We start from the raw sequence: 23,285 nt of genomic DNA on the forward strand, positions 1-23,285 counted from the left end.
TAAATGAAAAGTCTTCTTTCATGACCTTGACCACTGAATGTATTTCAGGACAGGTCAAGATTATACCGAACATTTTGCCAGATTCTTTTTTTTTTAAATGGTTAAAGAGGTTTTTTGTAGGAGGATTGGAGATTTCACTGTAATTTACAAATTGAAGTACAATCTGCACAAATAGAACTTCTGGACTGACTGTGGTGACCAAAACTTAATTCTCTGGGGACCATTAAAGTGGAAATAGAAAACTTTTTGCCGTAAACTTTGTGTCATTGTGATGTTAAGACTGATAGTTCTTGAAACACCTTGTCACGGACTAAAGCGTGGGTCACGGAGACGGTTTGATGAAATAACCGTGTAAGAAAAGGTTGAGGAATTAAAACTTTAGGAACCACAAGGTGAAATTTGTAAATCATTTCAAGCAATTGATGGGTCAATTTAGGTGAAAGTTTTTTCTTTGTGGCAACAATTGTGAGGTATTGTTTGTGTCACATTTTCAGTCAGCTGTTGAATTAAGTCCAGATATATTTGATCAAAGTTGACGTTGAAGTGCATACTGTGTTATAGCACAATATGTGAATTATTTTGTGAAACATTTTAATTTCAATCTGTTTGTACTATAACTGTGCATCAGTTCAGTCTGTGGGAGGAAAACTGTTGAGCGATGACGGGAAACTGTTGATGTTGTCGCATGCTCGTGCTAATCAGGAAATCCTATTGAACTTCCTGTCAATACACACACACACACACACACACACACACGCACACAAACCCAGAACAACGGCCTGGTTTACAGGAACAATTTATCGAGAGGACTTATTCAAATGTAAAGGTAAGAGCACAACCAACTAAAGTGCCTTTTTAATAACACATAATATTGATCTGTTGTTCTAAAAAGTCAGAGTTTCATTTTATATCCATACGACCCACAACACGATGTGGAGAACGTGTTGCCTTATGTCGTAGCTAATTTTTGGCATCCTTCCACCTGGATGTATTTTTCACCAGTTGTTTCCTAAAGGGTTTGTTAAACATTGCGATGGATTATAGTTATAATTCTTCATTCCAATTTGTTCCAATATGTAAATGATCATTTTCTAAGCCAAGGTAAACAATTTTTTTTACCAGAGGCAATAGAGCAAAGTATTTCAAAAACGGTCATGGAAATGTGAAACAGGATCGTGTGTTATATATTCAACTGACTGTGTTCCTGATTCAGAGACAGAAGAGTGCATTGAGCAGGTCTGTGTAACATAATGGAAATCCCGTCAAATCTGTCTGACATTTTAAAAAAAACATAATTTAGAGTCATGGTGGGAGTTTTGCTCAAATACAAACGTTCCTAAAATGTACACATTTCTATTCACCCTGGCATTTGTATTCTGGAAACATATGGTATGTAAAAGTAAGTGAACAATTTTGATGTGGGCTGTGTGTTAATTTGATTTTCTTGGCTTTTTTCCCCAACCAATAATCAATGGTTAGCATCCATTACATTACATTACATTCATTTAGCTGATGCTTTTTGTCCAAAGCGAAATACAATAGTACCTAAAAAATTTATCAAACAGGCAAAGCGGGTTCAAGTGCTCCGTTTTACATTTCTACTTTTCTGTTTAAATGATTCGTGCACTAAGGTGCAGTCTGAACAGGTGAGTTTTCGGTCTGCGAAGGAAAGTTTGACAGACGGGATTTTGTTGAACGGTGGCTGCCCGCCCCTTGCAGTGAGGGCGCAGCCAGCCGTTGAGTATTGTTTTTCTTTTGACCTCATAACTAGTTTATTATGCACTCACATCCATGCAATCACTGTTTTACATTCTATTTTAATGGTCCCAGGACCATATATCTTACAATGTAGCACTTACACACTGTAATTAGGTGAAGATGATAAAATCCTATAAAAATCCCATATACTTAGAATTATAATCTGATAACAGCACAATTTAAAATATACTGATGACATAAAGTTCTTACTGTGTACATGTATTTTATACTTTTTCTATAGTTAATTTGAAGCCAAAGAAAAAAGCCACAGTGGTGTAGGCTTCACATCACATACTTTACATTACATGTTTATTAAGCAACAGATCGAGAGTCATTATTATACTTTTGATCGTATATCACCCTGTAGTATCAGAATCATTCCTTTGTTGCAGTTGTTCATTCTGTTGATTTCATTCTCAGGGTTATTCCATGGATGTCAGCGAGGAGGACTCGGCACCTCTGATGATCAGAGACCGGGGAGGAAGCCAGGGCTCCAGTTCAAGCACTGGACCCAGTTTGCAAGTGCACCTCTACTTATTCCCCACCACAAAGGACCGAACGACAATTCACATTACATGTGGCCAAATCTCTGCCGAAAATGTCTGCATCCAGGCAGGAAAAAAATGTGGTAGGTTAATCGTGACCCTTACTGAAGGCTTCTCAAGGCCAGTACCTACGTTTGTGCTTACAACAAATGTATTTTATTTTTATACTCTAATTCTCTTCTAAATGTGTCCATTGCTGTAATTGATTTATTTTTCTTTCATCAGAACCTAGTTACTCTCAGTTAAGCAGGTCAGTGATTATAGGATGACTTTTATAATGTCTTCCTCAAGGAATCCTACCAGTGTACCTCAGTCTTTTTGGGTTGGCATCTTCTGATCTCTCCTTCTGGTATCCGCCATCGCATGTGTTCAACACAGATGAAAAACTGCAAGTCCACTTCAGAGTCAGGTAGGAGAAAATGATCTAAGGAATCATACATTTACTAATTTATTTCAGAAAGTATTGGACTATGAATTAACATCACAGGTCATCCTAGTCATACTTTACTGTAATAAATGTTAACATTGTCTTAACTGAGTCAGGATCACTTCCTTCTTGCACTTCCTACTCTTACAAAATGATCACTGTCTACTTAAGTTCAGAGTTTAACCAACAAATGTTGAGTTGTGTCACCATTGTGTTCAAACCAGTGTACAGACGTACACTCACACAATGCTTGGGGAAAAAAGTCAATCTGTGAATTCTGAGCAGTAAAGTTTTGTGTCATGCGATGGTGAATAATGGATTTCTATTTTGGGCATGCAGATTTTTATTTAGAAACTGGTTCGGACTTGGTTCAAGAACATCGTACCGCTACAGTCTGACCAGAGACAGACTCAGTCCAGTGCTCGACTGCAGTGTCATTGACTATCTCTTTGCTCAGGTAAAGTAGAAGATCTGAAATGTATTAAATATGAATTTCTGTGGTTATGATTGATAATGAGGAAGTGACGAAGGAGACATTCTTGTGACTCTTTGGGTAAACAATGAATAACATCTCTGACGCCCAGCGGGACCACACCTTCTCAGTTTCTCATAACAATCATTAGCAGTTTCTTCAATTTAGCTCAGTAGCAAATAATATATTTATTCATAAGATGGTTGAATAGAGTTTTATCTCATTATATCTGAAACACCAACATAATGTCCAAGTCGAGGACATGAACTGCTTTAATACTTAAAGGATGGTCACTTTAGGATGCAAAAGTAAAAATGTAAATGAAGCCTAAATTATCCCTGTTCCCACCGGCATCTTACATATTTACATTATCTGTAAATGTTTTACAATATTTCGTGTTTATGCCAATTTTTATTATTTAGTCCAAGTACGGATGCATATACATTATCCTTGTAAAATACAAGGTGGAAAATTGTCTATTGTTGCATGGTTTACAGCCATAAAAGTGTACATGCATTGTCCATACATTAAATACAGCATCAGTGACGGATTTCTTTTGTCTGACAGTTGCGAAGTGACTTCATTGCGAGTGAGGCGGGGGTTTCTCCACCTTTGAGCACTCAGGAGGAATGCCTCGGTCTTGCAGTATTGGACCTGTGGAGAATGGCCACAGAGCGCCACCAGAGCGTAAGGGAGCTCTGCAAGACTGTCAGGTGTGTATACTTGGATAACATTTCATTTTTTGGCTGGCATACGAGCTAGATTCATAAGTGTGATAGTAAAATTTCAGCAGCTTTTGAATGGCTTGCTCTTGTAATTTGCAATCGTTACAGCAGATCTAATACTCTTCCTCTTCAGCTACAAATCATGCCTGCCAAAGTCACATCGCCACGACATCCAGAAGAGAAATCGCCTGGATCGCTATCGAATCCGAAACACCCTCAAGCGTTTCTTAAAGAAGCTCGGAAACTGCTCGGTGGACGAGTGCAGCTTGAAACTCAAGTACCTGGTTGAGCTGGCTGGCATCGAGCCCTCGCTGGGGAGTGAAACCTTCAAAGTGGATCCTTCGGCCTCCCATTCAATTCATTCCACCTTCAGTCTCATGCGCGTGACTGGGGAATCTGGAATTCAAACAGGCAGAAGTTGTCCTGATAGTTCCCCGGTGAGAGAAAGATCAAGTTAAGGTTTCAGGAGTAGTTAGATTGTTTTTCACTCCCGTGTATCAGATGACTTGTCTTCAAGCTCCTACGAGAAATGACCTGGCCTGGCCGAGCGTCTTTTGTCTTTAATTGTCCTCATTATATTGAAATACACTACAGTGTTTTTCCTTGCCCCCATTGCATTCTCAGTCCTTTTTCAATTCAAATACAGGCCCCACTCTGGGGCAGCTGACTCGCCTTCATCTGTAGCAGCATAGAAATAGGTCTGCTAGGTCAAACTGCAATGAAGCATTGCACTGTTCTGCTTTGTGATTTAGTCTTGATTATCTAGATCTAGGTCACTTTGTCTTCTTAAGCTCATTGGGCCTCACATGTGTGATAACTTGACTTGACCACACCTGTCCTAAGGCAGAGTATAACTCTAAATGACCATAATCCCCATCCCTGAGGTATGAGGTTTTCATTAGATCATCAGTCTGTCTTGTGTGTGTAGGAGTGGCAGACCTTCTGTGATTTCCAAGAAATCATTGACATCAGTATAAAGCGGGTGTGTCATGAGCAGATTCCTCATGACAGCAGGATGGTGACGATAACCCGCAAAGATGACAAATACTTGGTAAAGGACACATTTAACACTTGCCTGTTAATTGACAATGTCATTTTATTCTGTTTGGATATTATTGTGTTGATCAGTTGCAAAGAACGCATGCCAATTTGACCTGATTTCCTGCGTTACAGGAAGCAAAGTTCCAGGGTCTAAAAGAAGCACTCTCGTTTGTGTCACTTGTTGATGGCTACTTCAGACTGACCACAGACTCTAGCCATTACTTTTGCCAAGACATTGCTCCTCCGAGTATTCTGGAGGCCATAAAAAACCATTGCCACGGCCCAATCACGTGAGTCATTGTGATCAATTCTGAAATCGAAAGCAAGCTTTCACATGCGTCTGTTTTTTTTATTGTTTATTTCATTTCTTGTTTCCTCAGATCTGAATTTGCAGTCAACAAATTGAAAAAATCAGGATTCAAAGGTGGCACATTCCTGGTCCGGCAGAGTCCGAAGAACTATGCCAGCTTCTTCCTCACAGTGTGCGTTCAGGTAAAAGTTAAGGTCACATAATTGATATAAAGACATAGATAAAGAGAGATTTTAAATGTACCTTAAAGTGTAGCCTAGAAATTACAGGCGAGGCAGACGATGCACTTATTTCAGAATAATTGAAAGAGCAAATGGAGACACCTTCACCCAACAAAGGTTAGGGGGGCTGGATCTTTAAAGAAAAAGAAATAGTGACTATGAGCGAAGCATCTACACTCATGCATGTTTGCAGAAGCCATTCCTTCATCACTCTGTGCCACTGCGTTGTTACAATTCTATTTCACGCAGCATTTATATTTCTGCAGACCCCACTCGGACTTGACTACAAAGACTGCCTCATTGTTAAGAATGAGCACTACAGTCTTCCAGGTGTCCAGAAATCATTTTCCAGCTTGAGAGAGCTCACCAACTATTACCACCACACCAAGCTGCTGCTGGCTGAAGTACCTGTCAAGTTGGCCCGCTGCTGTCCACCCCGACCCAAAGGTTTGATTCCCCAAGCAATTGATAAAGTGATACAACTGGATATACAGTGCTACACACATATACAGTAGTGCATGTACAGCTCCGTCAACCAACAAAGGAAAACAATAACAAACACAAAAAGATAGTATAAGAAGACAAGTTGGTCAGTACGTTTAAAAAAAATCATAAATAAATCACAAATAATCATAAATAATAATCCATTAACATGCTTTAATGCACATGTTGATTCGATTCAGATGTGCTGATAATATACAATCTGATTAATCAGACTTACCCTTCATAAGTCCATGATCCATTCTGTTGCTACTCTAATGCGCTGCTGCTCATAGGGATGATTGCAAAAAAAATGTGTATATAAATATATCTATAAGAATATTATATATCGATATAGAATTTTTTTTGCTCTGTAATATCGACATCGGTATCGGCCCCAAAAATCCAACATCGGTTTGGCTCCAGTTACAAGGACTGATGACACAATTGTATTTATTTTTGCTTTCATTGAGGTCACAATGCACCTCTGGAGCTGGTTTGGCAGATTGGATCAAAATCTGTTCTAAATGTGTCTTGCATGCATTTTCACCTGTACCTTCATTTTGGTCAAGCACTATTGAAACCCGATCACCCAAAGTGCATTTTAAAGTGGAAAGTGGAGTAATTTCTTGCTTGGACTGGATTATATGCTTTCATGTTTTCAACCTGTTTGACTGTATTACAGTAAACGTGGCTTTTGCTGTTCCCACAGAGCTCACAAATCTCATCATCATACGCAGCAGCAACTCTGTAGAAACTCAAGGGTCCCCGTCACCGGAAAGGAGCAAATTCAGTCATATCCAGTTCCACATCATCAAATATGAAGACCTGAAATGGGTGAGTGTGTAGACATGACTCCAACTGCACTTGCATGTCACATTTCAATTGCTATTGTTACTAATTCTGTCATTGCAACAAATGCGGCTACAACAACGGTGAAAATGTTGGAAATTATAGGTTTTTAAAAAAGGCAGTGTGTTCTTTTATGATGGGGGAATATGAAATGATGGTGTCTGTAATTTCCCTGTAAGGAGGTAAGCCTCGGACAGGGGTCCTTCACACGGATTTTCAAAGGCTACAAAACAGACATTCACGAGGGCGAGAAGCACGTGACGGAAGTCCTGCTGAAAGAGCTTGACGTGGCTCACAAGAACTGCTGGGAGGTTTGTTCCTTGAGATTGAAAATGCACAGAAAATGTTGAGAGTTTTGTTAGTTGTTCACACGTTTCCTTGTCCTGTCATTCCCTCAGTCGTTGTTCGAAGCCGCCAGCTTGATGAGTCAGATTTCACACAAACACCTCGTCCTTGTGTATGGTATCAGTGTCCATGGAGTACAAAGTAAGTTCAAACCAAACTGCCAAGCTGCCTCTTCTGCCTCTAATAGCTGGATGTGTTGTGCGCTGTTCCATGTGCGAAATAACTATGTCACCATGAAATCCTCATCTGACCCCGGCTCAGCGCTTGTTACGTGGGCGAGCCTCTCTGACTCCGAGCACGGTTTGAAGTGCAGCTGTTGAAACAAGCCTCACTGTGCCTCACAGACATCATGGTGCAGGAGTTCGTCAAGCACGGCGCCCTTGACCTCTACTTGAAGAGAGGGGGATCTGTGTCAGTGAGCTGGAAACTTGATGTAGCCAAACAGCTCGCATCTGTCCTCAACTTTCTGGTAAGAGACTTTCTAATGTGTAGTCACAAAAGTGACGATTACAACAGGACCGACAGCAGGATCCCCCGGCTAAACTTTGTTCACTTTTAAATTTCAAATGCATCTCCGCTGCCAAAGTGAGTGTTGGACAAAAACTTTCACGGTAACTTACGGAGATGCTTATTGCTGAGTAAACATTAACAACTAAGTGTCTCACAGGAACAGAAAAACATAGTTCATGGAAACATCTGTGCCAAAAACCTGCTGCTGGCCAGAGAAGGTGACCCGTCGCAGGGCACCTCTCCTTTCATCAAGCTGAGCGACCCGGGCGTCGGTGTGGCCATGTTGGGCGAAGACGGTAAAGAAAGACAGTTTTCTAATCTCCCCACAACAAGTCCATTTAAATCCACCCAGTGCACTGAAGTGAATTAATTGAATACAGCGCACAGTGGTCACTGTATTATTCCAAAACTATTTTACAAAACAAATAACACATCTATACCTGTTCACATTACATGAACGAAAAGGGAGCAGGAAGAAGAAAAATCTTATATTGCCTGCCCCTTTCATATGAATAACATAAATACAGATGGCCATTCCTTTTTTGAATTGCCTTTTTTGAAAGCTTATTCATATAAAAGATGTATTCATGTGACAGGACTAATTTTTTTCACATATTGAGATAGTAAGAGTTTTTTTTCCATTCATGTATGGTTATGAATGTCTGTGTGTCCGTTCAGTCATCCTGGACAGGATCCCCTGGGTGGCCCCTGAGGTGCTGAAGGCCCCAGACAACCTGACCCTGGAGTGTGATAAGTGGAGCTTTGGTGCCACTGTGTGGGAAATCTTCAACGACGGAAACGCTCCTCTGCGAGGCTGGGACCTGGAACTGGTATTTCCCACTTTCTCTCCTGAGAAACAAAACCATCTCGGGCCCCGTTTGGAGAATGCGGCTGGTTCGGAGAGCTGATTGTCATGTAGATCAATAAGTGCCACACACTTACAGCAGGTGGCGTGTTCTAACTTCAAAATTACCAGAATAAATCCGGTGGTAACCCACTTTCATTAGGAGGAGCATTTTTCAAGTTTAAAAAATCTTACAAACAAACACAAAAATGTAGCTAAGCTTCCTGTGAACCTGAGATTGGCAGGCGAACAACAAAATACAAAAGTTACAGTGAAGCCAACAGAGCAGGGGTGAGAATAAACCTGTTACAATCATTAATGTGTGTGTGTGTGTGTGTGTGTGTGTGTTCGTGTGACGGCCGTGTTTTCTGCAGAAGCGGCAGTTTTATGAGGGTTTCCAGCAGCTGCCTCCCTCCCAGTGGACGGAGCTGGCTGATCTGATCAGTCAGTGTATGGCCTACCAGGCGGCCTTCAGGCCCTCTTGTCGCAGTATTATCCGTCAACTCAACAGTCTGATCACTTCAGGTAATGATGGGTGTTGATAATACCTACTTAAAAAATGTCAAGTTCACATTTGCTGCATACTGTGGTTTAGTTCAGTGAGACATTTGACGCTGGCCTAGATGAATCATTTCTCATCGGTTTTGCTCCTCTTCTGTGAGTGAGAAGCAGATTACAGTAAAAAAAAGTAGGGAGGCAATCTTGGGTTCTACATATACATTCTGATGTCAACTGTGACCTCAACGTCGATCAGCCACAGTATTATTATTATTTTTTCATGCAGACACACCAGCCTTTACCACCAGCTCTTACTGAGCACGTTTTTCTTTGTTTCATGGCAGACTATGTAATCCTGCACGCCACTGAGCCCGTCACACAAGGCCCCGTTTGGAAAGCCCTCAGCCCTCAACAGGATCAGACAATGTTTGAGGAAAGACACCTACGCTATATCTCCCCTCTGGGAAAAGTAAGCAGGAGGCACAAGAACCGCTAGAGGACAACATCAGTACTACTATGATAAGCACTACAAATCTTTCACCCATTCCGTGTTGCGTGTGCTGCAGTGGCACAAATAAGATCGTATGGTATATTTACATACATTCTTTTTGGTGTCTACTCTACAGGGGAACTTTGGCAGTGTTGAACTTTGTCGCTATGACCCGCTGGGTGACAACACCGGCGAGTTGGTCGCTGTGAAGAAGCTGCAGCCCAACAATCAGTCGACCCAGGAGGACTTCCAGAAGGAGGTCAACACCCTCAGCGCTCTGCACTGCGACTACATCGTCAAATTCAAAGGAGTCTGCTACAGCATGGGTAATAAAAACACCCAACACAACCCACGTTGGAATCAACGTCACCAACAGGACAAAAGATCCAGGCTGCATAGATTTTTATTTTTCATTTTATGTGAATGTCTTCTGGCTGGCAAAGATCAGATTTCTGATCTGGTTTAATTTGTGTCTGTGATGAGCACACTGTAAAAATCTGAATTCATTGAAGTAAGTCCACTGAACCTTAACAATGAACTCGTGGTAATTAGATACGTCTGTCTGTTTCAGGGCCAGGTCAAGTTCAAATTTGGAGTTATAATATTTCAGAACACGTCCAACTCATCCTGACATGTTTAGCTCATCAGCATGTTACGTAGCTTTTACTGTATTCAGGTCAAACATGGTGGAGACCTCTCCTGACTTATCTAAAAGGATTGACATTGCTAACCTCTCGTGGCAGCATGTGAAAGCTGTGATTTTTATGATCAATCAATCCTATAATAACTCTTTAGATTTACACTAGAAGATTTAGCTCCAATTGATGCGCAGCAGCCTTGTCACATCTTTCTTGTGGCTGAACGATTGTCATGTTTCAACGTTTGCTTGTTCCCAGGTCGCCTCAGCATGAGCTTGGTGATGGAGTACCTGCCGTATGGCAGCCTCATCGGCTACCTGGAGAATAACCGACACAACGTCAACACCAGGCGGATGCTGCTCTTCGCGTCTCAGATCTGTAAGGTAGGAGGCAGAGATCTGACCACAACTCGTGCAAATGTTTGCCATTAGTAGTATGGAATGTAATTTGATTATTGTTTGACAAAAAATTCTCTAACCTTTACGCCAGTCGTCAACTTCAAGGACTGTGATGTTGCTTTGAATTTGCGTTTGTCCTTCGCAGCAACATCCTACACGAATCCTCCAGAAAAATTTAAAGGTCATTCCTCCTTGGAGAATTTGTGACAGATATTCCTGTAGAAATGTAATAATTGTTTACTCTGGAAACAATCCCGGAGGAATTCTGCAGGAACTGAACATTTTGCTTTCTGACTCCCTACATTACGCAGCTCTCGAAAGGAATCTGAACCACCTCCAGTGTATCACTGGCATTACAATTAAACCTTCAAAGGTCACAGCAAACAGTGCTAAAAGAATTCCTGCAGCAAAAAATTGTTTCATTTCCCTTATTTTGCTGTTTTTTTTTAATTCCCCAGGGGATGGAGTACCTGCAGACCCTGCGTTATGTGCACAGAGACCTGGCGGCCAGAAATGTCCTCGTGGCCAGTGAGGTGCTGGTGAAAATCGCAGATTTCGGGCTGACCAAGATTATTCCATTTGACAAGGACTACTACTGGGTCACACAGCCTGGCGAGAGCCCCATCTTCTGGTAGATTTCCCTCATTGGAATCTTTAATGTTTAGCTAAGCTAAGCTCACTGGCTGCTGACTGGGGTCTTTTGTTCGACAGACAGACATGAAAGAGAATAAAAATGCATTAATACCATGTTGCATCTTTTAAAACAAAGGCTTTTGGCTCATTCTCAATAAACGGAAGACCAGAGACTGAAGTAGTTTGGCTTTTTCCTCACAGCTCAGGCGTCAAAAAGAAGATTTACCCTGAAGTTTCGCTTTCACATCCTTTTAAATTATTATTTCAACCTTCTGGAGGTCTAACACTGTTCCTCTCATGCAGGTACGCCCCAGAGTGCATCAACGAGTCCAGATTCTCCAGCAAATCAGATGTCTGGAGTTTTGGAGTTGTTCTTCACGAGCTCTTCTCCTACTGTAACATGAAATGCAACCCTAAAAGAGTAAGAGGATTATTATATATATTATATATATATAAATTTCAATAGGCTTTTATGAATCATTTATACTCGTTTAATCCAGCTACTACTACTAAGTATTTTCTCCTTTTTAAATATTCGTGCCACTGTTCTTAGCTGTACATGCAGGAGATCGGACACACTGTGCAGGGTCCATCCATTTCAATGCATCTGGCAAATATTCTGAAGAGTAACTGGAGGTTGCCGGCTCCTCCGGACTGCCCACCCCAGGTATGTTAACTCTACTGTGTGTGTGGCTCATTGGGTGAAATGCAGTAGCCCTATTTTTTTGACAACCCTATTTGTTATGGCTGGTGAATGAAGCGAAGCTGCTTTAATAGAACACGTGATGAGGGACCAAGCTTACAGTCAAGCAGCCAGGCGACAGACGAGAGGTGGTCAAATACTGGTGTCACACACGGTGACAAGAACAAGCGAAGCCACACAGAGACTCGTGAAATGATCTGGCAACTAACAGGGAGAGAAGGGTTTGTATAAATCCAGGAGAGTGAATGATGGAAAGCAGACAGGTGACAGCGATAAGGATTTGGGAAACAGGTGGATCAGGTGGCATCAGGTAAAAGGATGAAGGTCCGAGGACCTCTGGTGGGTGAGTGGGATATGGCAGGAGGCAGAGTGGTGAATAAAAACATATAATCAAAAATATCTTATGGCTTCTCTACATTGACATATACATAACAACCATGCTGTGATGCTATGATGATTGTGCTGTCAGTCAGTGAGACCACTCAGGCAATGCACAGGGCCAACTTTCCACTATCTGCTGTTAGGTCTGGAAGAGACCGACAAACTTCTCAGCTAATGTCATGAAAGAATTGAAAAAAAAGTAAATGTCTGTTGTTGTTGTTGTACCATCATTCACGTTTGTTTTGTATTCTTCTGACTGTAACACCAGGTGTACGGCTTGATGAAGCAGTGCTGGACATACAACTACAACGAGCGGCCGTGTTTCTACAGCCTGGGAAACCAAATTGAAACGATCCTGCAGGATGACAGAGAGAAGCCCAGAGGCCCGATAGAAATTCAGTTTTAATCTGGGTATTAGAAGAACGGTTAATATCTTATTGCTCATGTTGTTAAACACTGTTGTAAAATCATTGAAATGTATCAAAATTTATTATTGATAGAATGAAACTATGTTAAATTGTGTGAAGGGGAAAAATAAAATGCCGTTCACTGATTTTAATCAATTGTATTTCTGGAAGACATTGGATACACTAAGTAACAAGTGGTGTGAATCCACTGCTGAAAGCTGAACCAATGGCACAAATCAGTAACTTATCAGGAATCTGTGTACCAAGAACAGGTCTGGGTAATAACAAGGGTCATAAAGATCTACTTTCTTTGAGTGGTTTAAAAAAAAAAAAAAAAAGAAAGAAAAGAAAAGAGCCCTGCAATACGCTGGCGACCTTTCCTGGGTGAATCCCGCCTCTCGCCTGGCGTCGGCTGGGATTGGCTCCAGCCCCTCGCGTCCCTTAATGTTGATAATGGACGGATGGACAACAGGAATAATGGTGAAGGACTAGAACTGGAATATTGTATGTGATCAAAGCTATACAACCAGACAGGAGGAGAAGCACCCACCAGTAGGAGGGGGTAGGAATCTTTCTCCTGCACCTGAACTGGGACGTCAAGTCGGGTCAGATTTATTCATATAGCACATTAATTACAACAGAGGCCAAGTCAAAGTGCTTAACAAGCATTGAAATGACTTTTCAGGTAAGAATAAACATAGTAATTATTTTTGACTAATATCCCCTCCCATATTCATTTGTAAATAGTTGGTTGCATGGTGAGAAACAAAGTCTTTCCCTGAGTTCTTTTTGTATTTGTCGTTCTCTTTTTTTATGTTGTTTGCTGCTACCTCACAGTATAGTATTTCATGTGGCTTCTATGATGAAACTGGGCTGTTTTTTTTTTAACAGAATGGAAGCCTCCATCTTGGTGAACTTGCTTAGTTAACAAAAAGTTAAGTGCATATTTTTGTGATTTGTTTTTTTAAATTGTCAAATAAATCATTAAATATTGTGGTTTCATTGTAGGCCTAGAACTTGTAGAGTAATGAATTGATGGAAAGTGAGATTTTATGCATGACGTAGAGTAAAACCTGCTGTTAGTGTCACAACCTTGGACAGGGTTGGGCTTTACTGTTGGCCGATTGAGCCACTTCCCTCTGTTGAGCACCAAGAGGCTTGAACCAAATTTTGTGCGATGATGCCAGTAAGAAAACCATGCCTGCAGTCACAAGTTCAGAACAGGAAGTCAACAAGTGCAGTCACCACCAGTGACTTACAACTTCATGCTGCTAAAGGCATTTCTTTTTTTTAAGTTGACATTTCAGATTGGGTCATGTATTCTGTGCCACAAAAGATACATCTGGAATGGAAGGAATCTGTGTACTAATAAAATCTCTTTGTAAAAGCAAGGATCATGATAATCTACTTTTTGGGAGGGAATGTGCATCCCTGCAGTCCTCACACCTATATGTTGAACAGGACCTAGTCCTGCTTCGGCCGGACACATCCCCCATGTAAACGTTGTCAATAGGAAGAAAGGGGATGGAGTGGGACATGTTGTAGATGACCATAGCTGTATCGCCAGAAAGACAGTGCTCCAGAAACACACTGGCAAAGCTCGGAGTCGGGGGCAGGAGGCAGAGGTGTTTACCGTGGCAGAGAAGAGGCAGGGAGGTCGGGGTGAAGCAGGGTCGAAGCCGGGAAATCAGTCCAAACGCTGGAAAGTCTGTCATTGATGCAAAGAACAATCTGGCACTGAGTCTTCTTCTTCTTCTTCTTCTTCTTCTTCTTCTTCTTCTTCTTCTTCTTCTTCTTCTTCTCCTTCTTTGAGTTTTCTGGTGGGTTACAATACCAACTTTAAAAGTGCATGCCGCCACCTACTGAACCGGAGTATGTAGGACAGGATCTAGTTTTACATTAGATTAGATTATAGAATAATAATAATGAAAGAAAACAAAACAAACACAAAAAAACAAACACAATCAAACAAAACTAAACAAACAAAAAAAAGAAGAAAAAAAGCCCCTCAACCGCTAAATTCTGTAAAACAAACCAGCGTTACCTAGGAACTCTTTATCCCCTCTGCGTCTCCCACACCTTATCTCCCTCCGTTCCCAGTGTCCCTGCCCAATTCCAATCTCGTCCTGCCTTTCTCACCCTTTGTTGCAACCTTGCCCTTTCTTCGCTATATTTGACACAGTGCATAATTACATGTTCAGCATTTTTCTATTTCTATTACAAACTGTACAAACTTCTGAGTTTACTTTACTCACGTTGCTCCAGTTCAAGGAGTTTGTTCTGTCTCTCTCTTTTTCAAAACCAGAATCAGCTGTTCATGAGATGAAGACCCTCTGGATCCACACACCCTCAACCCAGGTGTTGCGCAGTACTTCTCTGCGTTCATAATTCATAGGGGAGCTTTTAATGACCAGTAGGGGGAAGACTTCTGCAGATTTATTAGCTCTTCCGCATTTGTCAGGAAGGTCCAGTGGCATGGGGAAATGTCGACAATGTCGAGAGTAGTGTTCTTTGTGGTTGCCTGCCTCATTTGACTGTCCTCCTGTCCAACATTATTGGGAATGCTGATGTTTTTGTGGTCACTAAAATCTTTACTGAGATAGAGGAACAAACAGACCGAGAGCTACCGTCAGCAACCCCTCTCTGGCCCTGATCCTTATCATCCTTGAAAGTCTGCAGTGATAAAACAAAACATTTTGTTTGAATCAACACATCTCAGTCAGACAATAAAATAATACAAAAATTGTATAACAATTTAAGTGACTAATTAGATATTAATTGCTCAGGTAAGGTTTGATCAAGGTTATCGGACCTGAACGCCCCTCAGCTGCTGGCACACTAGTTCTGTTTAACAAAAAGTACTGTAGTGTACTACGACTGGTATTGGACTTCCGTCCAAGGGTTGCCTACACTGATAAACTCATGTTGCTCAGTGTCTGCCCATGGTCGTATGCATTTGTCGGCTCTCGCGTTAGTCAGACCTGGATAGGATGATATAGTAAAGAGGGTTGTTGTTGATTCACAATATGAATTTGGTTTCACTATCTCAAACCAAGACAGTTTAAGCAAAGGAAAAAAAATATCTATAATGAACAACTAAAAGGTCAGCTGTCAGTTCTCTTTCTCTCCAAGTGTCAGCAACTGCTGTGTTGCTTTTTAAAGCCAGCTTGCAAATGTCATTCTTCCTGCCATGAATGTTCAGTTGTTATTTTACATGTCTGGCTGTTACAGGGCAACTTATTGTTCTATTTGGAGTTGTCCTATATTCCCTCTCATTTAGCTTTGTATTTGGTCTCGTCCCAACTCCTGGAATACAACTATATTTCACTTCTACAATACTTCCACCAGCTCATCACTAACCTTGTGGTCTGTGTGCTGTGGGGATGAACCAAAACAGTAAAGCAGAGACAAACCAAACAGGAGAGAGCGTTGATGGTTGCTTGAGGAACCTGCACATGCCATACTTTTATGAGGTGGGTGGTGAAAACAAGGCAAATGCTGTCATGTCTCCTCTCCGCCATGGGTGAAATACATTATGAGAGATGTCAGACATTCAGTCATTAAAAAAACTAATACTTTTACTGTGTAATGATGGAAAAAGTGACCTGGCTAGACCCAACATCGGCCCCACCCTGTCACTCAGCATGAGGAAATCATACAGCAAAACAGAAAACTGACTGACTGACTGACTGACTGACTGTCTAATATCTATTCAAATCTGCACTTCTGCTGTGGTATGTCCTGACAAGGAAACATCAGATCTGAAAGAGATTGTACCTATTGTTTGAATGTATGTTGTCAGGGCAGTCTGTTCTGTTTGTGTGGCACAAGGATATTGCTAATTTTATTCAAGTCCGCTCATCCTGTTTCTAAAAGGGGCAGTAACCGATTTTGGAGAGAGTTTGGGTGCAGTCGAAAATTATCTCTTCTATCTACTATTCCTCGACCTCAGTGGAAAACGTCATGAGGTCAAGGAAATGTGTAAAGAGGGGCTCATAGGACCATGGAAAAGCCGACAGCGGTGCTCAGACAATTCCAACTGGACTTTCACTATACCACGTCACGTGGGTTTGTCGTGGTGAAACAAATTCCGCGGCTTCATCCAGAGTGTTTAACCGCCGCGTGACATCAGATGTAAATTGTTCATATGCAATGGTAACTTACATGATGACTTGTGTTCCTTCTGGGTCATGTTCATACTCTTCTTCTTCTTCTACTTCGGATTGAATGCTTTACGTTTGTGCATGGCGCTTCACGTTAAATATCGCATTGGAGCTCCTTTCCTATGCGTTTAGAGAATGCAAACAGCTCTTATCATGGCTGCAAATACTTCCGGGTCACTTCAAGATTTAGGAACCTTCCTTAGCAAATCCCTCTCTGTCTTAGGCCCCACCACACCCTCGGTTTGGCTTTTGGCGAATTGACAGTGTGACGTAGACGAGAGTGAGGAGCTGAAGACCCGACGTTGCAATCTGATGGATATGATGCACCGGGTGACCAGGGCCCTTAACTTCTGATGAAGTTCATTCATTCATTCATTGTCTACCGCTTTATCCATTTAAGGGTCGCGGGGGGTCGCTGGAGCCAATCCCAGCTAACATTGGGCGAGAGGCGGGGTACACCCTGGACAGGTCGCCAGCCTATCACAGGGCAACATACAGAGATGGACAACCATTCACTCTCACATTCACACCTACGGTCAATTTAGAGTCCCCAATGAACCTCACCCCATTCTGCATGTCTTTGGACTGTGGGGGGAAGCCGGAGAACCCGGAGAGAACCCACGCATACACGGGGAGAACATGCAAACTCCACACAGAAAAAATAAAATGTATATTTCATGCAGAGCAGTAGTTGCCTTTGTAATTTTAGTCATAAACTGTTCAGTATATAAAGAAGTAAGTAGCAGGCCGTAGTAAGAAAGTGAAACCAATATGGAAGTGCCTAAACGCTCATATGTTCACTGCACATGTGATCACGCATGTCAGTATGAAATGGCATTTGTTGCTGTGATGGTAGCAACTCTTTGTTGACTCTGGGTATTTCTCTAAATAGTGCATTATCACCCCACACCATACATATGCCTGATAAAACTTCTGCGCCGTTGAGTTTTATCTGTATTTTACTCTGTATTCTCTCGAATCACCAGCAGTAAGCGACTCCACTGATGGCATTAAGAAGAGTGTATTACGCAGCAAAGAACCCCACTAACTAACGTTTAGTCTCTTATTGATATAGTGAAGTTGCAGCAATGATCGTTGATAAACCCGAGGTCGTCCCGGAGCTGAGTACAGTGCGGTGTTTCAAACAGACAGAGGAGAATATGTCACAGATTTTTTTTATCAAACAACTCATGTTTGCATGTGTGCTGTACTTACTTATGCTCAACTTTTAAATAAATTTATTGCACCTCGTCATCTTTGGCAGGTGACCGCGTACAGTACAATGAGGTAAGATCATCGTCCTACTAAGGGAACATTTACAATGTTACAGCAACAAGGAAGATTTATAATATAATAAATAGAAGTAATATGTACATTGTAAACCGAATAAATAAAATGTAAACAGATCTAGGACTTAATGAAAATGTGAACGGTCAGTAATATTGTTTATTGTGAAGTCAACTTGGATTTCAATACAAACTTATTTATGAGGCACATTTCACAAAGTAAATGCCTTCAAAAAACAACAACAGTTACAATCAATAAGGCAAGTTTTATTTGTATTGCACCAGTTAGACACAAGACAAATTCACAGTGCTTTAAAAAGCAAGAACATAAATGTTTATCATTATTATACCATGTAAGCATATTATGTGAGCACATGCTCATGCTTTTCTCCTTTCTGCCTTGGTCTCTCTGTCTCTTCAAAAATAATTTCTTCATCACTTGCCTATGTTACTTTATGCCCCCTACAACCGTGTGGCACTTCTTTTGGATTAAACCTCATTGGTGCATTGCTTTGGACAAAAGCTGCTGTCAAATAAATAAATGTACATGTTAACATTACACATTCGTCATTCTAATGATTATTTGGATTTTTATTCAGCGTTGTTATTCACATAGCACATTTAGCTCTACAATCACATCATTTGTCACAAAGATTCACAAGTTCATTGTTAATTCAATAGATTCATTTTTTTTTAAAAAGTCAGTGCAATAAACTTTTTTCATCGACAAATCCTTAAACTTGAGTCCTTTGTGCAGATCCACTGGCTTCGTTATTACTTGGATTACCTTGTTGTATCTGACAAATCTGGCAAAACAACTTTTTAATATGTTACTGTAACAGTGATTGACTATGATTGATCTAAAATGTCACTGAACATATTGCTCTAACAGATAGATAACAGCCTACATCGAAGGATAAATAAATATCACATATATGATTTTAAACTCAAGATAACATAACATAATAGCAATAGTCTAACAGTCTACGTCCATGTATATTTTTATATACAGTCTATGAGTCGGTATCATGGATCAAAACCCAGCCCTAGTTAAAAAACTATCACACTGACCAAGTGGACAGATATTTTATAAAAAAAAAATTTAAAAGCACTCTCCCACATGCAATAATCATTTAAAGAAAAATCCACCCACAGATTCAATGACGCAATCTGTGATCTTCAATCAAAACAGCTCCACCAACAGACTGAAAAACTCTTTCCTCCCCCTGGCCATAAGACTGTACAACAGCTCCTAGTAGAGGCAGGGAGGACAATAGGAAAGGACAATTTATTTCAACCTTCGTTTGCACATTTTCACGTTTTGCACTGTAGTAATAAGCTAGTTTTTATAGTTAGTTGAATATTTAATTAAATTTTGTATTTTTATTTTATGTAGGATTGATGTATGTTTAATGTATATATGCTAGTAAATGCTGCTGGATGCCTGAATTTCCCTCGGGATAAATAAAGTATCTACTAAAACTAAAACTAAACTAAACTAAATACTGTGCCAGAAACTGCTTTTTACGGTAATTATGACTGGACAAACCAATTGCAACAATATTAGTATAACGTAACCCAAAGTATGTTTCTTCATATTTTGTATGACAAGACATGTTCTACACCTTCCCAACTCTTTACAGTCAGGGCCAGACAACCTACAAATGTAATGGGCATAACCTCCTGTATGTGAACAAAATAAAAATAAATGCAAATAAGAGCACAAAATGACCTTTGGGTAGGGTGGGATTCATTTTTCTAGTTTAAGTGAAACCTGCAGCCGTATCATTAGACCACGTGCCATAGACCAGCCATCAACAGCCAGTTTGATGACACCTGCATGTTCCGCCCTGATGCTATCACAGGGGTATCTGCTTGTGTTTGCATTTCAGATAGGGGTCATGTAGTCTTTGCCACATTAGATACATGTTAGCTGGAAGGAATCTGTGTACCAATAAAATCTCTCTGTAAAAGCAAGGGTCATAATAATCTAGTTTGTTGGAGGGAATGTGCATCCCTGCAGTCCTCACACCTATATGGTGAACAGGACCTAGTCCTGCCTTGGCCAGACACATCCCCATGTAAACGTCATCAATAGGAAGGAAGGGGATGGAGTGGGACATGTTGTAGATGACCATAGCTGTATAGCCAGACAGAAGGAAGCCCCCACCACCACAATAAGGCGGATACGCCTCTGACTCCTGTACTTGAACTGGGACAAAATACTTGCTCCCGGATGATCTAATGGGCCCAACGTACTGGATCAAATGGCCGGTAAAGAGGTGCTTGCTTCCATCATTGTCCTTGAGGCCTTGGAGAAACTCGACCATGTTGTCTGTGTTTGCAAAAACATCATCGTCACCGTTTAGCAAGAAGCGAGCGTTGGGACAGTTTCTTTCCATCCACTCGAGGAAGAGTATCTGCTTCAAGGTGAGGTTGTAGAAGGAGTCTTGAAAGTCCCATTGGAGAATGTCATTGTACTCACGTTGCTCCAGTTCAAGGAGTTTGTTCTGTCTCTCTTTTTCAAAACCAGAACTTGCTGTTCCTGAGATGAAGATCCTCTGGATCCACACACCGTTTTGTAACCTCCCTTTAGCCCAGGTTTTGCGCAGTACTTCTCGGCGATCGTAGTTCTCAGGGGCGCTTTTAATGACCAGTAGGAGGAAGACTTCTGCAGATTGATCTGCTCCTCCGCATTTGTCGGGAAGGTCCAGTAGCATGGGGAAATGTCGACAGTGTTGAAAGTAGAGGAAGTTTTGTATATTACCAGGAAGAGAGCTGAAGCCTGTCACATTGGCAGCAGACACATTTTGTTGACACCTCGGCCAGGAGTATACATAGGATGTCTTTGTGGTGGCCTGCCTTGCTTGACTGTCCTCCTCACCCACATTTATTTGGAGGAAATTCGTTTTGTGGTCACTCAAATCTTTACAAATATAGAGGACCAGCAGACCAAAGGTTACCACCAACAAGATGGTTCTGGATTTGATCCTTCTCATTATTGAATCCCTGCAGTGACAAAAAAAACAAACGTTTCCATGTCAACACATTTCAGTCATGTTCGTTAGCATCGCTAACCTTACACATATGACGAATGCAACAGGAAATGTCTGAGTCAGATGCATTCACAACGACAGGATCATCTGTTTACAGGAACATCCTCAAATTCTATTTATCTCTATTTTTCTATGCATTCCTGAGCATGCTGGAGGCAGGAAATGATGATACTGACAGTGATCAACACGTGCAAGTGATTTTCTCAAATGGACTCACTATGACATTTTCCATAAATTTTACTAGTGGGCTGGCAGGACAAGTTTAAGTTATCACATAGAGCACCTCTGGAAAATGTCTGGAAAATGTGCAGACTTCAGTGCATGACTGAAAGCAGCTTAACACTTTCTGTTTGCTGTTTGGTTCTGAACAGGAAATGTGCAGTTATTGCTAAAAAAAAATAGCTGCAGCATGTCTGCAGATGCTGACAACCCAAAAAAACCTTCTTACAGGTGTGTTTCCATGAATTCCCACTAGTTCACCCTCAGCGACAGTGATCAACAGACACCGACAACGTTGATCAACAACAATTTTTTATGGCATAGATATTGACAAAGAGCTTATTATCATTAACCATTTAACACAAGGGTTATTACATGTATACTGTATGATCTGAGCATAAGAAGCCACAGGCAGTGAAAACTATGACTCGAAATGTGGAAGTAAACGTAATGAGCTCGTCTTGGCGTTATGCATTCAGCAAAGTACATAATTGTCACAACAAACCTAAAAAAACATTCCTCATGGGTTTAAATTCCTCTTTTTTGGCCCTAATGTTTTACTTTCACTTGCTTGAGGAGCTGATACCGAGTGTAACTCAAGATTAATTTCCTGCCGGCTCCGAGCCTGCTGGTGTACACGTATATCATATTTGAAGTTGACATGTGTTGAGTGTTCTTTAAGGAAACCACCTGTTTTATTCCCAGATTTCTAAATGACCTAGAATTAAAAGTCCTTGCTGCCAGTAAGACATGTAAAAAACACACACCATGTCCACTTATTCCTGTGAATTCTACACTTGAAGAAGACTCATATAGAGGAGGATATCTGACTGCTCAGGCTTTTTAAAGTTATTTTTCTTTCCTTTTCAAGGTCCGTGTACTTCAGATAACGGATAACAGCCACTCCCTTCTACAAAACTCAACGGACTAAGGTTTCGTTAACGCAGCACACACACACACACACACACTCTCACACACACTCTCTCACACACACACATACACGAGTCCAAATATCGAATTAAATGAACTGGTCCACAGACCATGGCGGAACTTCCATTACAGCATCGAAGTTGTTCATTTTCTTTTCATATAATAAATTCAACTGTATAATGGAATAATTCAAGATTCGAGGACATGTTCGTGCGATCACAAATGGACCTTGCTCTTCCTCCTGTATTTAATTCACATACAGGGACATGTGGTCTTTCAAAAGAGGTTTGAATCAAGTCAACGCGTTTCGTTCAATTCAAATAAATCTTCTGAAGCGCAGTTTTCTTTCTGGGTTTTTTTTTTACGAGCCTGAGCATTTGTTCCGGCACCTGCGTTTCTCGCCGGGGTCGACCGGAACAGAAACCTAATAAACCCACGTCCCGTCGCCCCGGCATCACTTCTGACCCTCTGAGTCACACGATGTGCAGTCAAACGAGTGTTTCTCACCGTCAACAGGAGCTCGGCCGCCTCGTCCGCCTCAGTGCAGGGATGGATGATTAATACGTGCGACGGCGCGTCTCCAGCGGGGCGGTGCCTCGTCTTATGAGCAACTGTGGCAAAACACAAATGCACCTCTGCACCTTCCTTCCTGTTGCCGTGCTCTTGTGCCCCATGCTTCTTTCACCTGCACTAATGTGAACATTCGCACTATCTTTTTCCCCATACATATATATATATATATATATATATATATAATATATATGTGTGTGTGTGTGTGTGTGTGTGTGTGTGTGTGTGTGTGTGTGAAAAGTAATAAGTAACAAGTCAGTGACAAATGAAAAGTGGGGCTGAAGTGGGTTTGACCTTTTGTGGAGGGGTGGGGCAGATCTGACAGTGCCAGCAACTGGCTGACTATTTAACTCTTTAACATGTTTAAATTGAATTAACTTTGT

General features: G+C 41.2%; 2 protein-coding genes across 2 annotated transcripts; one reads left to right on the forward strand and one right to left on the reverse strand.

Annotated features, from left to right (window-relative positions):
* Positions 1 to 675: 675 nt before the first annotated feature.
* Positions 676 to 12,830, forward strand: jak3 (Janus kinase 3 (a protein tyrosine kinase, leukocyte)). Its single transcript, XM_035646890.2, has 24 exons — positions 676 to 826; positions 2,179 to 2,386; positions 2,595 to 2,712; positions 3,070 to 3,187; positions 3,770 to 3,915; positions 4,061 to 4,364; positions 4,856 to 4,978; positions 5,101 to 5,258; positions 5,349 to 5,460; positions 5,766 to 5,946; positions 6,692 to 6,816; positions 7,011 to 7,142; positions 7,230 to 7,317; positions 7,521 to 7,645; positions 7,844 to 7,982; positions 8,365 to 8,516; positions 8,905 to 9,055; positions 9,373 to 9,497; positions 9,655 to 9,844; positions 10,415 to 10,539; positions 11,013 to 11,185; positions 11,491 to 11,608; positions 11,741 to 11,854; positions 12,540 to 12,830. Exons 2-24 carry the CDS (start codon positions 2,188 to 2,190, stop codon positions 12,675 to 12,677), a joined length of 3,354 nt encoding a protein of 1,117 aa, XP_035502783.1. The 5' UTR covers positions 676 to 826; positions 2,179 to 2,187; the 3' UTR covers positions 12,678 to 12,830.
* A 5,439-nt stretch (positions 12,831 to 18,269) lies between these two features.
* LOC118317900 (N-acetyllactosaminide beta-1,3-N-acetylglucosaminyltransferase 3) lies at positions 18,270 to 23,051 on the reverse strand. Its single transcript, XM_035647012.2, has 2 exons — positions 22,840 to 23,051; positions 18,270 to 21,136 (listed from the first exon to the last, which is right to left on the reverse strand). The coding sequence occupies exon 2, from the start codon at positions 21,124 to 21,126 to the stop codon at positions 19,987 to 19,989; it is 1,140 nt and encodes a 379-aa protein (XP_035502905.1). The 5' UTR covers positions 21,127 to 21,136; positions 22,840 to 23,051; the 3' UTR covers positions 18,270 to 19,986.
* Between the last annotated feature and the right edge of the window lie 234 nt (positions 23,052 to 23,285).

Source organism: Scophthalmus maximus, chromosome 13, assembly GCF_022379125.1.
Source record: "Scophthalmus maximus strain ysfricsl-2021 chromosome 13, ASM2237912v1, whole genome shotgun sequence".
Classification (NCBI taxonomy): domain Eukaryota; kingdom Metazoa; phylum Chordata; class Actinopteri; order Pleuronectiformes; family Scophthalmidae; genus Scophthalmus; species Scophthalmus maximus.

What these genes read in the sequence shown, in the direction of transcription:
- LOC118317900 (XM_035647012.2), bottom strand. Translation starts at nt 21,126, where the DNA reads ATGAGAAGGATCAAATCCAGAACCATCTTGTTGGTGGTAACCTTTGGT.
- jak3 (XM_035646890.2), top strand. Translation starts at nt 2,188, where the DNA reads ATGGATGTCAGCGAGGAGGACTCGGCACCTCTGATGATCAGAGACCGG. An exon ending in ATATCTCCCCTCTGGGAAAA is followed by an intron (nt 9,498 to 9,654) that starts GTAAGCAGGAGG and finishes TCTACTCTACAG; the next exon opens with GGGAACTTTGGCAGTGTTGA. An exon ending in CTCCGGACTGCCCACCCCAG is followed by an intron (nt 11,855 to 12,539) that starts GTATGTTAACTC and finishes CTGTAACACCAG; the next exon opens with GTGTACGGCTTGATGAAGCA.